This window comes from Nematolebias whitei, chromosome 22, assembly GCF_014905685.2.
Source record: "Nematolebias whitei isolate Nwh7 chromosome 22, NemWhi1, whole genome shotgun sequence".
Classification (NCBI taxonomy): Eukaryota; Metazoa; Chordata; class Actinopteri; order Cyprinodontiformes; family Rivulidae; genus Nematolebias; species Nematolebias whitei.
In genome coordinates, this window is record NC_056519.1 from 7,452,124 (window position 1) to 7,463,699 (window position 11,576).

Sequence of the window (11,576 nt, forward strand, 5' to 3'; positions counted from 1 at the left end):
TTTATGCTAATTTTAGCTTTTTCAGCTAATTCCACATTTTTAGCACTCATTTTAACTTTTTCAGCCTAATTAAGCAAATATGTGCTCTCTCCACTTCCTTCTGCTAATTTAAGCTTCTTTCTGCTGTTTTAGCTACTTTTCAACTGTTTTTTTTTTTGCTAATTTCATCTGGGCATGCTTTCTTGGGCTAATTTAAGCTTGTTCTAACTATTCAGCTACCTTTTAAGCACATTTTAACTAATTTCAGCTTTTTTCAGATAAATATAAGATTTTCTTCGTAATTTCAGTTTTTTTTTTTCAGCCTAAATAAATTATTTCTGCTCTTTTCAGCTTTTTTATGCTAGTTTTAGATATTTCAGCTACTATTTAGTTGTTTATTCTAATTTTAGTGTTTTTCAGCTAATTCCACATTTTTTGCGCTTGTTAAACTTTTTTCAGCCTAATTCAGCAAAAATATGCTCTCTCAACTTCCTTTTGGTAATTTAAGCTTCTTTCTGCTATTTTAGCCACTTTTCTTTTTTTGTTGTTGCAAATTTAAATTTTTTTCAGATAATTTCCATAATAATAATTTCAGCTAATAAATTTTCAGCTACCTTTTTTTAGCATTTTTAGCTAATTGAGCTATTTTTTTTTTTTTTTTTTTTTTTCATGGTAATTTCTGCTACTTTCAAACTAATTAAATTATTTATGCCAATTTAAGCTTGTTATGCTCCTTTCAGCGTTTTTCTGCTATTTCAGCTACAGCTACTATTTAGCTGTTTTTATGCTAATTATAGCTTTTCAGCTAATTTCACTTTTTTTTATAGCTCATTTCATTGTTTTCCACTTCCTTCTTTAAACTTCATTCTGCCTTTTCAGCTATTCTTTGCTAATTTCAGCTTCTTTTTTAGCTAATTTCCTATTTTTTTGTAGTAATTTCTGCGTATTTAAACCTAATTCAGCAAATATGTATTCTTTCTCTTCTGGAAATTTAGGCTTGTTTTTCCATTTCAGCTACGTTTCAGCTGTTTTTCAGCCAATTCTTCTGCAGTCAGCATTCACACTTCATTTTCGCAGGACATGCAGTTTCTCTCATTTTAAATATAAGAGCAATGGCCCGGTCAGAATAATGTGTGATTACTGTAGCGTACTTTTGATTTTTAACATTTAGATTTATTTAATTAATTAACTTCAGTTTTAGTTTTTCCCCATAAAAATAAATTATGTCTTTAATTCATTTAAATAATTGTTTTCATTGAAATCTTCAGCACAGATGCTCCAGTTTTCTTTCCTTTCTGTCTTTGTCCTTTAGGTACTTCTTAGTTAATTTAAACTTTGATGAGATTTAGCTCATTATAATTTTAAACTACAGATTTGCTACATTTAGCTTTTATCTGTTAATATTAGCTCTTGGCTACAAATATGTTAATTTTTAGCTTTTATTTACAATCGTGGTATTTTAACTTTCCACTACTGTTTAGCTATTTTTGTTTAGAGCTATGATTAGCTTTTAGCTTTTTAACTATATTTAGCTTCTGTTTAGTTAGTTTTTGCATCTAACAACTATTTTGCTCATCTTAGATTTTTGCAATGTTAATTTTTGGGTTTTAGCTAGGGGGTTGCTAAATTTAGCCTTTAGCTGTGCATTTTAGCTTATAACTGTTTTTTGTCATTTTTATTTTCAGCTACTCTTTTGCAAATTGTAGCCTTTAGCTTTACTTATATTAGCTTTTAGTCACTGTTTTGCAGATTTTTAGCTTCTATTCGGCTTGTTTTGCCTTTTAACACTTTACCGTTCAACAAATTGCAGCTCTCGCGCTGCACGGGTGCAGAAAACGTAACGATCCGATAAAGTTTTGTCGTTCCTCTGACAGAATCAAGATCCTGGACTTGTTCTCCGAGCAGCTGCTGGACTCTGTCTTCTCTCGGCTCATCGAGCCGCCGGCCGAAGGGAGCTTGGACACGGCCCGGCAGCACCTGCAGGACATGGGGGCTCTGACGGCGGACGAGAAGCTGACCCCGCTGGGCTACCACCTGGCCTGCCTGCCCGTCGACGTGCGCATCGGAAAACTCATGCTGTTCGGCGCCATCTTCCGCTGCCTCGACCCCGCGCTCACCATCGCCGCCAGCCTCGCCTTCAAATCACCGTTTGTAAGCAGCAGCTCCGACATCGTGCTGAATCGTTTATGACAAGAACCGAACAAACTGCTGGTCTGGTTCCAGGTGTCTCCGTGGGGCAAGCAAGAGGAGGCCAACGAGAGGAAACGGGACTTTGCCGTGTCCAACAGTGACCATCTGGCTTTGCTGCAGGCGTACGAGGTACACATGGTGCTGCTTATCGGCCCCTGTCTGTCTGTGGTAGTAGCTGAGAGTCATTCGCAACATGTTCTCTGAGCTAATCGTTGTAAGATGACTGTAGTTCAAAGCTCCTGGCGGGCGTCACGCGTGTCGTCTCTCCTGCAGGGTTGGTGCACCGCTGCGAAGACCAGTAGCCACGCTGGCTTCCGCTTCTGCAGGGACAACTTCCTGTCGTCGCGCAGTCTGCAGGTCGGCCTCGCTCACAGCGTCAAATTAAAATCAACCCGTTTCATACGGAGAGCGTGAAGTTTGTTTTACGCCTGCAGGAGATCTCCAGCCTGAAGCGGCAGTTTGCTGAGCTGCTGTCTGACATCGGCTTCGTTAAAAAAGGACTGAGAGCCAGGGTTATTGAACGGATGTCCTCAAAGGGCGCAGATGGTGTTTTGGAGGCTACTGGACCAGAGGTGAAACAAATACACGTTGAAACTGTGTTTTAATCTTTAAATTTGACAAGAACTTTCTGAAAAAGGTCAATATTTTGCCTCCCAGGCCAACCTAAACTCCAAAAACATGCAGCTGATGTCCGCCATGCTGTGTGCAGCTCTCTATCCTAACGTGGTGCAGGTGGGCCTTCATCGTTCGTGCTCTTTGAGTAAAAACTGAAAACTCTCCTCACGCTCCATAATCCTGCGTTTGATCCAGGTTCGAGCTCCTCAGGCGAGTTATAAGATGACCAGCAAAGGGGCGGTGAAGATGCCGCAGAAAGCCAGCGAGCTGCAGTTTGTGACCAAAAGCGACGGCTGCGTCCACATTCACCCCTCGTCTGTCAACTTCAAGGTGAGAGGAAAACAAACGGAACGAATAAAACTAATCAGAGGAGCCAGTCTGAGGTTTTTCTTTGTGCGCCACAGGTTCGCCACTACGACAGCCCCTACCTGCTTTATCACGAGAAGGTGAAGACGAGCCGCGTCTTCATCAGGGACTGCAGCATGGTGTCCGTCTACCCACTGGTGCTGCTGGGAGGAGGTCAGGTCAACGTGAAGCTGGGGGGAGGAGGGTTTGTCATCTCGCTGGATGACGGATGGATCCAATTTGCCGCAGCTTCACATCAGGTCAGAGAAACGATCGTTTGGACTTCAAGAATTAATTTCAGACGCATTTCAGCTGGTTGGAAAAGAGAACTTTGATCTGAGCTGGATGTGGCGCAAATATCTCTTTTGTTGTGTGAACGTTTCTGAAGCAGTCGCTCTACTGTCGTTCATTTTTCTTCCGTAAGTTTTTCGGCGCGATTCTCGTCCCACAGTTTTTAAGCTGTTTCAACAAACCATAAATCAAAACGTTCAGCTCTTCCAGGACAATCCTGCTGATGTTTGGTATTGGTGAAGCTTTAGCTTTTTGAAATATTTAGCCTTTTTTCTGCCGTTTTTTTTTTTTCTAAAAGAAGATTAACTGAGCTCATTTTACATCCTTCAGATCTTTAGCTCCGTTTACAATCTTTGACTGCTCCTTTCACATTTTGTTCTACTTCAGCTTATTTGCGCAAATTTAAACTTTTTTTAGCTACTTTCAGCTGTTTTGTGCTCATTTCAGCTTCTTTCTAATAACTACACTTTATTTTTTACTTCTTCTAGCTTATTTCTGCAAGTTTCAGCATTTTCTGCAGTTTCAGCTACTATTAACTGTTTTTATGCTAATTTAAGCTTTTTCATTTATTCCATATTTTCTGCACTCATTTCAACTTTTTTCAGCTAAAATGTGCCCTCTCCACTTCCTTCTTGTAATTTAAGCTTCTTTATGCTTTTAGATACTTTTCAGCTGTTTTTTCAGCCTAACTGGGCAAATTGTGTTCTTTCTGCTTTTTACTGCTAATTTAAGCTTGTTCAAACTTTTCAGCTGCATTTTTAGCCAATTTCAATTTTTTTGTGGTAATTTTTGCCATTTTCAGCCCAATTAATTTCAGCTTATGCTCCTTTCATTTATTTTTTCTGCTAGTTTCTGCAATTGTAGCAACTATTTGTTTTTATGCTAAATTTAACTTTTTCAGCTAATTCCACCTTTTAAAATACAATTAATTTTTTTTTTAATCTCTTTACACTTCAGGTAGTTTAAGCTTCTTTCTGCCTTTTCAGCTATTTTTGCAAATTTCAGCCTTTTTTAAGCCAATTTCCTATTTTTTGTTAATTCCAGCTTATTTAAACCTAATTCAACAAATATGTGCTCTTTCTGCTTCTGTTTTCAACATGTTTTTTTTTTTCTTTTAGCTAATTTCAGCTGTTTTTCAACAAGTTCTGCAATAAGTATTCACACTGCAGGAATACTTAGGAAATGCAGTTTCTCTACTTCATTTTTATTCTACATTTGAATGAATACTTTAAGGAAATGTTCAACAAGCTTTGAATTCAAGCATTCTTTAAGTGAAATAAATGTCATCAAATTAAATCAAGCACAGAAACGTGCTTGTTGTTTTTTTTTTTTGCTTGACAGTTGAACCCTTTGTCTCCCAGGTGGCTGAGCTGGTGAAGGAGCTGCGCTGGGAGCTGGACCAGCTGCTGGAGGATAAAATCAAGAACCCGAGCATGGACCTGTGCAGCTGCCCCCGCGGCTCCCGCATCATCCGCATGATCGTGCACCTCATCAGCACGCAGTAGCTGTGCTGCTGAACGCCTCGCTTCTGTTCCCTCAAGGCCTTGACACGCTGAGCTCTGCCGTGTAAACACCGGCGCCACCAAGTGACTCTTCTGATGTGATGTTCCATTTTCTGCACTAAAACAAGTTGAACGTACAGACAGGCGGGGGCGAGTCGTGTACTTGACTTAGTTTCACCATGTTGCCACATGGCACTTTATTACTATAAATAGGGCATTGAGACTCTTTAGGAATAATTCTGCTCTATGCAGCAGTTTTTGTATGCAGAACAATAATCTAGTTTTGATGCCAAACGACTCCTGTATGTGAAGATGTTTGGGTCCATATTGGATTCCTCAAGCTAAAATGACTGCATGTTTAGGCTGTGTTTGTGATGCACGAGTGCATGTTATCCAGCCGTTTCACATTTGCTGAATGTATTTCAACGACAAAAAGATGGCAGGACTACACTTTCACTGAAGGGCTCGAGATCAGGAGAACTTGGAAGTTGCCACCTTCTTTCACTCCTATGCAGTTCAGTCAGATAAAAGAAACAAAAGCTGGTTTGAGTTTCAGATTCTTTCTTGCTGTCATCAACTCATCGTTTTTAAGTTGTGAGATGAAATATAATCCCAGTGACTGTAAAGTGTAAGTGCCATTTTAAGTTTAGTTAAATGCCCCAAAATAAGTTCAAAAGGCTGCATCGGTGTCAGAGTTTAACAGGCTGTGAGAGGACAACCACTTCTCCATGTTGGTTTGCTTTGTCTCCATGACAACCGTGTGTAAACAAATAGGCGATCACTGCCTCAGCAGAAGACACTGTATCACCACTTTGTCAGTGCCAAACCTGCAGGTAAGAGCTCTAATTTGTATGATTTTCCAAAACTAATCTTCAGTTTGTTTTGTCCGTAAAGTCTTAAAACTGGAAGGTCATTGAAGTGCGTGTTTTTCAGATAATCGTCTCGGACAGAAACGTTACATCTTCATTACGGTAAACACTTTTATTAGACAGAACTACATTAAATCTTCAATCAAGTAAAGAAACTTTATTTGTAGCCAAACAAATCCAAGAAATCAAGGTCTCGCAGTTCCAAGTCTGTGAAGAAAACTGGGAGTCCAAAAAGTGTAAAAAAAGAAGTGCTCGTGCCAAATATGAGGAGGAGGAGGACGTGCTCGGCCCTGCAGCCATGGTGAACCTCTACTGCATTTCCACTCCATGCCTGGAGTTTGGATGGGCACACTCAGCTGAGATAAAAACTAAGAAAACGTAGATAAATTTTGCCAAAGTGTCGAACATATTTGTGCTTGGAGCTCGAATATACAGTTTTGAAAATAAACAGTGCCATTAAAACCTAATTCGGTAAAAAAAAAAAAAAGACGACTATTTCATTATTTGCAACTTTATTGAAAACAGATTGTGCCAAATTGGAAAAACGGTTTGGCAGTTGTTACACTGAAAGCTTGCAATTTATTTAACTTAATATCTTGAGTTGCAAACAAAGTCCATCAAACAGAACTCCGACTTGATCCCACGAGTGTTACTATACTTTATCAACTCTTTGCCCATTTTACTTTTGATAAAAAAAACAAAAAAACAATTTGAAGGTGTTTAGATTGATTCCTAAGAATGGATACAAATGCTATTCATGGCATCGTTTACATTTTCATCTGATTGTCGCTCATAATCCCATTTGTAAATGCATACACCATAAATAAAACAAAATATAGTTCAGAACATTTAAATAGTTTCTCTTTAAAATAAGTCTGATCTTGTAACATGGTCCCACTTTGTTCACTCTGGTGGCTTCTTCTTGGCCTCCACGTCCTTCTTGAAAGCTTCAATTTTCTTGGCTATGTTGGGAACCTAAGAAAATACAGCTTTTAGAGTAATAATCGTAACTTTAATAAACATTAGTACATTATTAAATTAGTCGATTAAACTAATCGTACTATGTTTTAGCTGTTATTTATAAGCCTGTATAAGTTTTTGGAATATTTTTCTATGTTCACCAGCTTTATGGAGCTTGAAAGGTTTTCTTTCATCACTCAAATCTTTGGTTGACGCTTAAGAAGTTATGTAGCTAGCTTATCATGCTAACAAAAAAAAAACAGTAAAAACTAGGAATATCGAGTTAGGAGGACAAATAAAATGACTAACTTCATAATTTTGAGCGAGGTACATCCCCACAATATTCCCCAACGTGAAGCCAGCCTGGAAAAAAAACCACATCAAATTTGAGGTTACAATTTTTGTAGCAGCAAAGTAAACAACTAGCAAAACAAGCACGTTATCTTTTAGCATTTGATGCTACTATTGTTTTGGATCTTGGCCAAATCGCCGACGTCAAACAACTCACCAAAAACTGCAACATGATGGAATAATTGAAGTTAGCTATTCGCTCTAAGAAAATAGAGTGAAATTGTAAAAACAAAAATCAGGTCGTTCAAAAAGTTCAGAACTGCAAAATTAGCCAAACCAGTTGGCTAACTGACGTAAATTCGTCAATAGAATTGTACGCATGCGCGGGAATTTACACTTTTGTACTCCTATGGGTAGTGTAGTCTTTTTCTCAGGTTTATCTCATGTTGTTGCCGGGTGTGGTCTCTGTTAGTGAACTACAACTCCCAGTTCGTGACAGACCCTCAAACAGCCGGCGCAGCTGCAATGATGGTTCCGGAGGGACATTGAATGACTTTGGCTGCATCACGATAAAGAAAGACTAAAATTTTAAATTAAAAACACGGGCATGGAGGCTCTTATTCCCGTAATAAATAAGCTTCAGGATGTGTTCAACACCGTGGGAGCGGATATCATACAACTGCCGCAAATTGCAGTTGTGGGGACTCAGGTAAATGCTCGGCTTGTGTGCACTGCATGCTAACGGCTACATAACCTTGTTTAATTGAGAATTAGTTACGAATAAACACTAGTGGTGAGACATATTTATTATATTCTTACTAATTTAATGATTCGAACGCAGTGAGGCCATTTGAAAATTCTAATTTTAAATTAACGTTAGCAGCAAATTTGCACAGGCACATGCATGGACATCTATTTTCATCACTTATCAAACATTATGGTGAAACTGGGCCTAAAAGCAAATCAGTGCCTGAGTAAAATTAGCCCATGCTAAAAGTTTATTAACTATTTGTTTGTGTTTTCAGAGCAGTGGAAAGAGCTCAGTTCTTGAGAGCCTGGTAGGCCGGGACCTGCTGCCCCGTGGGACTGGCATAGTCACCAGGAGACCCCTCATCCTCCAGCTGGTCCATGTAGATCCTGGAGACGCCAGGAAGAACGAGGATGGTGGTGGGTGTTCCTGTGGCTCTAATGTCATTGTTTGTTTTGGTTTTTCACGTTCTCTGTTTTAATAGATACACATGGTGTTGACCTGCAACCTTTGAATTTAGGTTTTCCAGATTTAAGAGCTATAGTTTGTGAAATAGAAAATAATTGGCTTGTTTTCTAATTTATGCTTGAGTGGAACATTTAACGGTGTTCAGGTTAAAATTTGCAAGCTTGCTATTCCAATATCACATTTCTTTTCTACATAGCTGCATTATTTCTGTCACTAAACGCCCCGATAGTGTCCTTTTGACTGCGAGTCCAAAAAGTGTAAAACAAACATAAAAAGATCAGGAGAACTTTAAAGTTCAAAGTATAAAATGTAAAAGGAAAAACCGTAACAAGAGCTAATCTATGAAATACGTGCAGCATTTCATTGCAGATTATAAACTAAAATCATATTTCAAAATAATGAACTAAATATGTTTTTGTCAACCCCTGAGAATAGTGTTAGGCAGAATTTCAGTATCTCATTCAATCTTTTAGCTCTTGGAGTGTTTGTTGTGATCCGCTCTCAGCTAGTACCACATCAGATTTTAGCTCGGTTGCTGTAAAAGTGGCTGAAGTATAGCCATTCTTGTGTCTAAAGTAGCTTAAATTAAACATTTTAAAAATTGTGTTAACTTCAGAATTGAATCAGTTAATGATTAATTTATTTCTGAGTTACATAAAAATCTCCCCAGAGGTTCATGAGGTATTTTGCTAACAAAACACAGATAATTAAACACACAGACGGGGCAAAAACTTTTTTTTTTTTTTTTTTGTGGCAGGTGATAATAAATTGCAAATGGGTCCGTCTCGGTAAATCAAATCAAACTTTATTTGTAAAGCGAACTTCAAGCATAGGGCATACCATAGTGTTTTGAAAAGAGGCAATACAGAAACACAAATAATAATAATAATAATAAAAAAAACTTAATCAAATGGTTTTGCAAATAGGGACGTTTAATTTAAAATATTCAAGTTTTCCGTCAGAACTAAAGGCAGTGTGTTTCATTGTCTTGGAGACAAATATTGAAGACGGCTTCTCTTGTTGTGGAAAATGTAGAACGTATGGCTGTTCCCTCGATCTGTACACTGAGCTTACTTCGTCTCTGACAAGTTGTGGACTGTTCTTATTTAGCACCTTTTTGTCTAACCAGGATGATCAAAGCGCCTCCTCACAATCCGTGCCCTCATTTACTCATCCACACACGTTCATTTAGCACTTTGCTCCAAGCTAACCTGACTAAATCACTCTATAGAGAATAATCAGCTTATTTTTATACACTTTTGGACACATCACATGCTTGAGTGGTTCAGTCGACGTGAGTGGACATTGTTAGAAATTGATCCTTTTGACTCTTGTTGTTAAACTGCGCTACATAATTTAAAATATAAATGTCTTATTTAATGATTAAATACCATTACAGTAGTCCAGCCTTCTGTTAAAATATAATATATGAGAGGGAAATAAAACGACTGATTGTTGGATCTGTGAGCTTGTAGCATTTATCCCTCTTGTGCTTCCGATAAATACATTTTTAAACACCTTACAGATATTGTCATTATTACCCAAAGGAGATGAGGTTTCTCCCCGTGAGTGCAGGTCAGGGATCCATTAAGATCAAAAGAGCCATTTATTCCCCTTTGTACTAAATAAAATATCTATGGAGCCACAAAACCTGCTAAAACTGCGATGATCAACTGGTGGCCCATGGCCCACTTCAAGCTTGTTGGAGGGGCTTTTCCAGCCAGTCGGTGTGATGTTATGAAACTAACATATCCAATTATTATTTATTGATATTTGTATATTTTAGGGCAAAATGGAAGTACTGGATAAAAAAAAAAAAAGAAAAAAAAATTTAATCAATTTTATAAAAATTCAAATGCTAATATTTAGGCTTATATGAGTTTTCTTTTTAATTGTGGAAACGATTCATAAAGTTTCCTGTTATGAAGTCAAGTTAAACATTAGTCCAATTTGTTGGATGGGTATGTAACCGACTTTTTAAATGCGAACAAATATTTCCTTTGACTTTGTTTTTTCTTTATTTTTTATTATCAAGTTGACTCACCATATTTCTTCTCAGCAACTTGCCTTAAAATGTATCCCCCCCCCCCCCCCCCCCACCAAAAAAAAAGCCACTGACGGACCAAAGAGCCACATGTGGCTCCAGAGCTGCAAGTTGTAAATCCCTAGTGTAGCTGGATTTTTATTGAAACTCTCAGAATGTAATCCTCGTTCGCACGGCCACAGCTGGTTAACATCTGTAGCTGACCCAATTCAAGATGGCCACCACAGAAGGGGTGTAACAGTACATTGATTTAAATCGATATATCGATTCAATGATTAATGATTCAATTTTATCTTGGCAAAACTAAAACATATATTCATATCGTCATCTTTAAAATAGACTTTTATTTTGAAATTCCTAAGGCACGTCTGTGTCACCATTTCCGTGCGCGGCTGCGCTCTGAGGCCGCCTCAGCAACATGGCAGACGAGGCAGAAAACGGATAATGATATTCAATCTCCTGCTGGATTTAAATCAACACTAGGAATATTTTGGATTCCAACAGAAGGACGGCTCAACAGACTAAACTCGTGTCGTATGCAACAGGTGCCAGTGTGAGTTAAAATACTCGGGAAACAACAAATTTGGTCGTTCACCTGAAGAAGAAACACGGCATTGATCGTCATGTTATGTAAGCTCAATATCTGTTTTTGTTTCTTTATAACTGAAAGGTAATCAGGACACTTTTAAGTTAACTGGTTTAAAAAAATGCACTAAAACATGAGAAATGTGAGACTACTGAACAGGTCATTTATTTTTATTTTTTCATTAATTAAGAAAAATGTTTTTTATTTAAATGCCTGTAATAACAGAAATAAAATGGTTAAATCATATTTGAATTGCTTTTGTAAATCTATCTTTTTATCAATTTTGTAAATCTATCTTTATATTATTTATTATATTTATATTTTAACATTTATGAGATGGGCATTTGATATTGCAATATATCGATCTCAGACTTGTGAATCGAATAAAATCAAAATTGTATCGGGACAGACTTTGTGATATCGAGAAAAATCGTATCGTCGTACAAACAAATCAATATAATATCGTATCGTGGTCAAGCTGGTGATGCCACGGTTAATGTGAACTAACCAACGCAGAAGTAACTTTACCTCAGTCAGTTTTACAGTTATTGAGCTAAAGGTTGATGTGGTAGTAGCTGAGGGTGATTCTCGAGACATTAACTAACTGATCACATTCATTTACAAAGTTTTGAGCAAAATGGCTACACCTCCATCCTTTGTCATTAGTTTAAAACTTAAATGGCGGGGG

General features: G+C 37.8%; 3 protein-coding genes across 3 annotated transcripts in view; 2 read left to right on the forward strand and 1 right to left on the reverse strand.

The window, feature by feature from the left end:
- Positions 1 to 6,144, forward strand: part of dhx57 (DEAH (Asp-Glu-Ala-Asp/His) box polypeptide 57) — a 15,939-nt gene extending 9,795 nt beyond the window's left edge. Inside the window, exons 17-24 of the mRNA XM_037695866.1 lie at positions 1,854 to 2,130; positions 2,203 to 2,298; positions 2,443 to 2,526; positions 2,604 to 2,741; positions 2,827 to 2,901; positions 2,980 to 3,114; positions 3,189 to 3,389; positions 4,782 to 6,144. Coding sequence (XP_037551794.1) covers positions 1,854 to 2,130; positions 2,203 to 2,298; positions 2,443 to 2,526; positions 2,604 to 2,741; positions 2,827 to 2,901; positions 2,980 to 3,114; positions 3,189 to 3,389; positions 4,782 to 4,925 — 1,150 coding nt within the window. The 3' untranslated portion in view covers positions 4,926 to 6,144. The remainder of the gene's footprint in view (positions 1 to 1,853; positions 2,131 to 2,202; positions 2,299 to 2,442; positions 2,527 to 2,603; positions 2,742 to 2,826; positions 2,902 to 2,979; positions 3,115 to 3,188; positions 3,390 to 4,781) is intronic.
- A 222-nt stretch (positions 6,145 to 6,366) lies between these two features.
- On the reverse strand, positions 6,367 to 7,400 carry stmp1 (short transmembrane mitochondrial protein 1). The gene is made up of 3 exons (XM_037695727.1): positions 7,260 to 7,400; positions 7,061 to 7,114; positions 6,367 to 6,766 (listed from the first exon to the last, which is right to left on the reverse strand). Exons 1-3 carry the CDS (start codon positions 7,272 to 7,274, stop codon positions 6,695 to 6,697), a joined length of 141 nt encoding a protein of 46 aa, XP_037551655.1. The 5' UTR covers positions 7,275 to 7,400; the 3' UTR covers positions 6,367 to 6,694.
- A 158-nt stretch (positions 7,401 to 7,558) lies between these two features.
- LOC119428468 (dynamin-1-like protein) overlaps positions 7,559 to 11,576 on the forward strand; it is a gene marked incomplete at its 3' end in the record, with an annotated part of 12,663 nt that continues 8,645 nt past the window's right edge. The window contains 2 exon segments of the mRNA XM_037696150.1: positions 7,559 to 7,751; positions 8,068 to 8,238. Coding sequence (XP_037552078.1) covers positions 7,650 to 7,751; positions 8,068 to 8,238 — 273 coding nt within the window. The 5' untranslated portion in view covers positions 7,559 to 7,649.

Bases quoted from the DNA above. Each gene is read 5' to 3' on its own strand.
- stmp1 (XM_037695727.1), bottom strand. The intron at 6,767-7,060 runs GTTAGTCATTTT...GTATTTTCTTAG, and splicing joins ACCTCGCTCAAAATTATGAA to GTTCCCAACATAGCCAAGAA.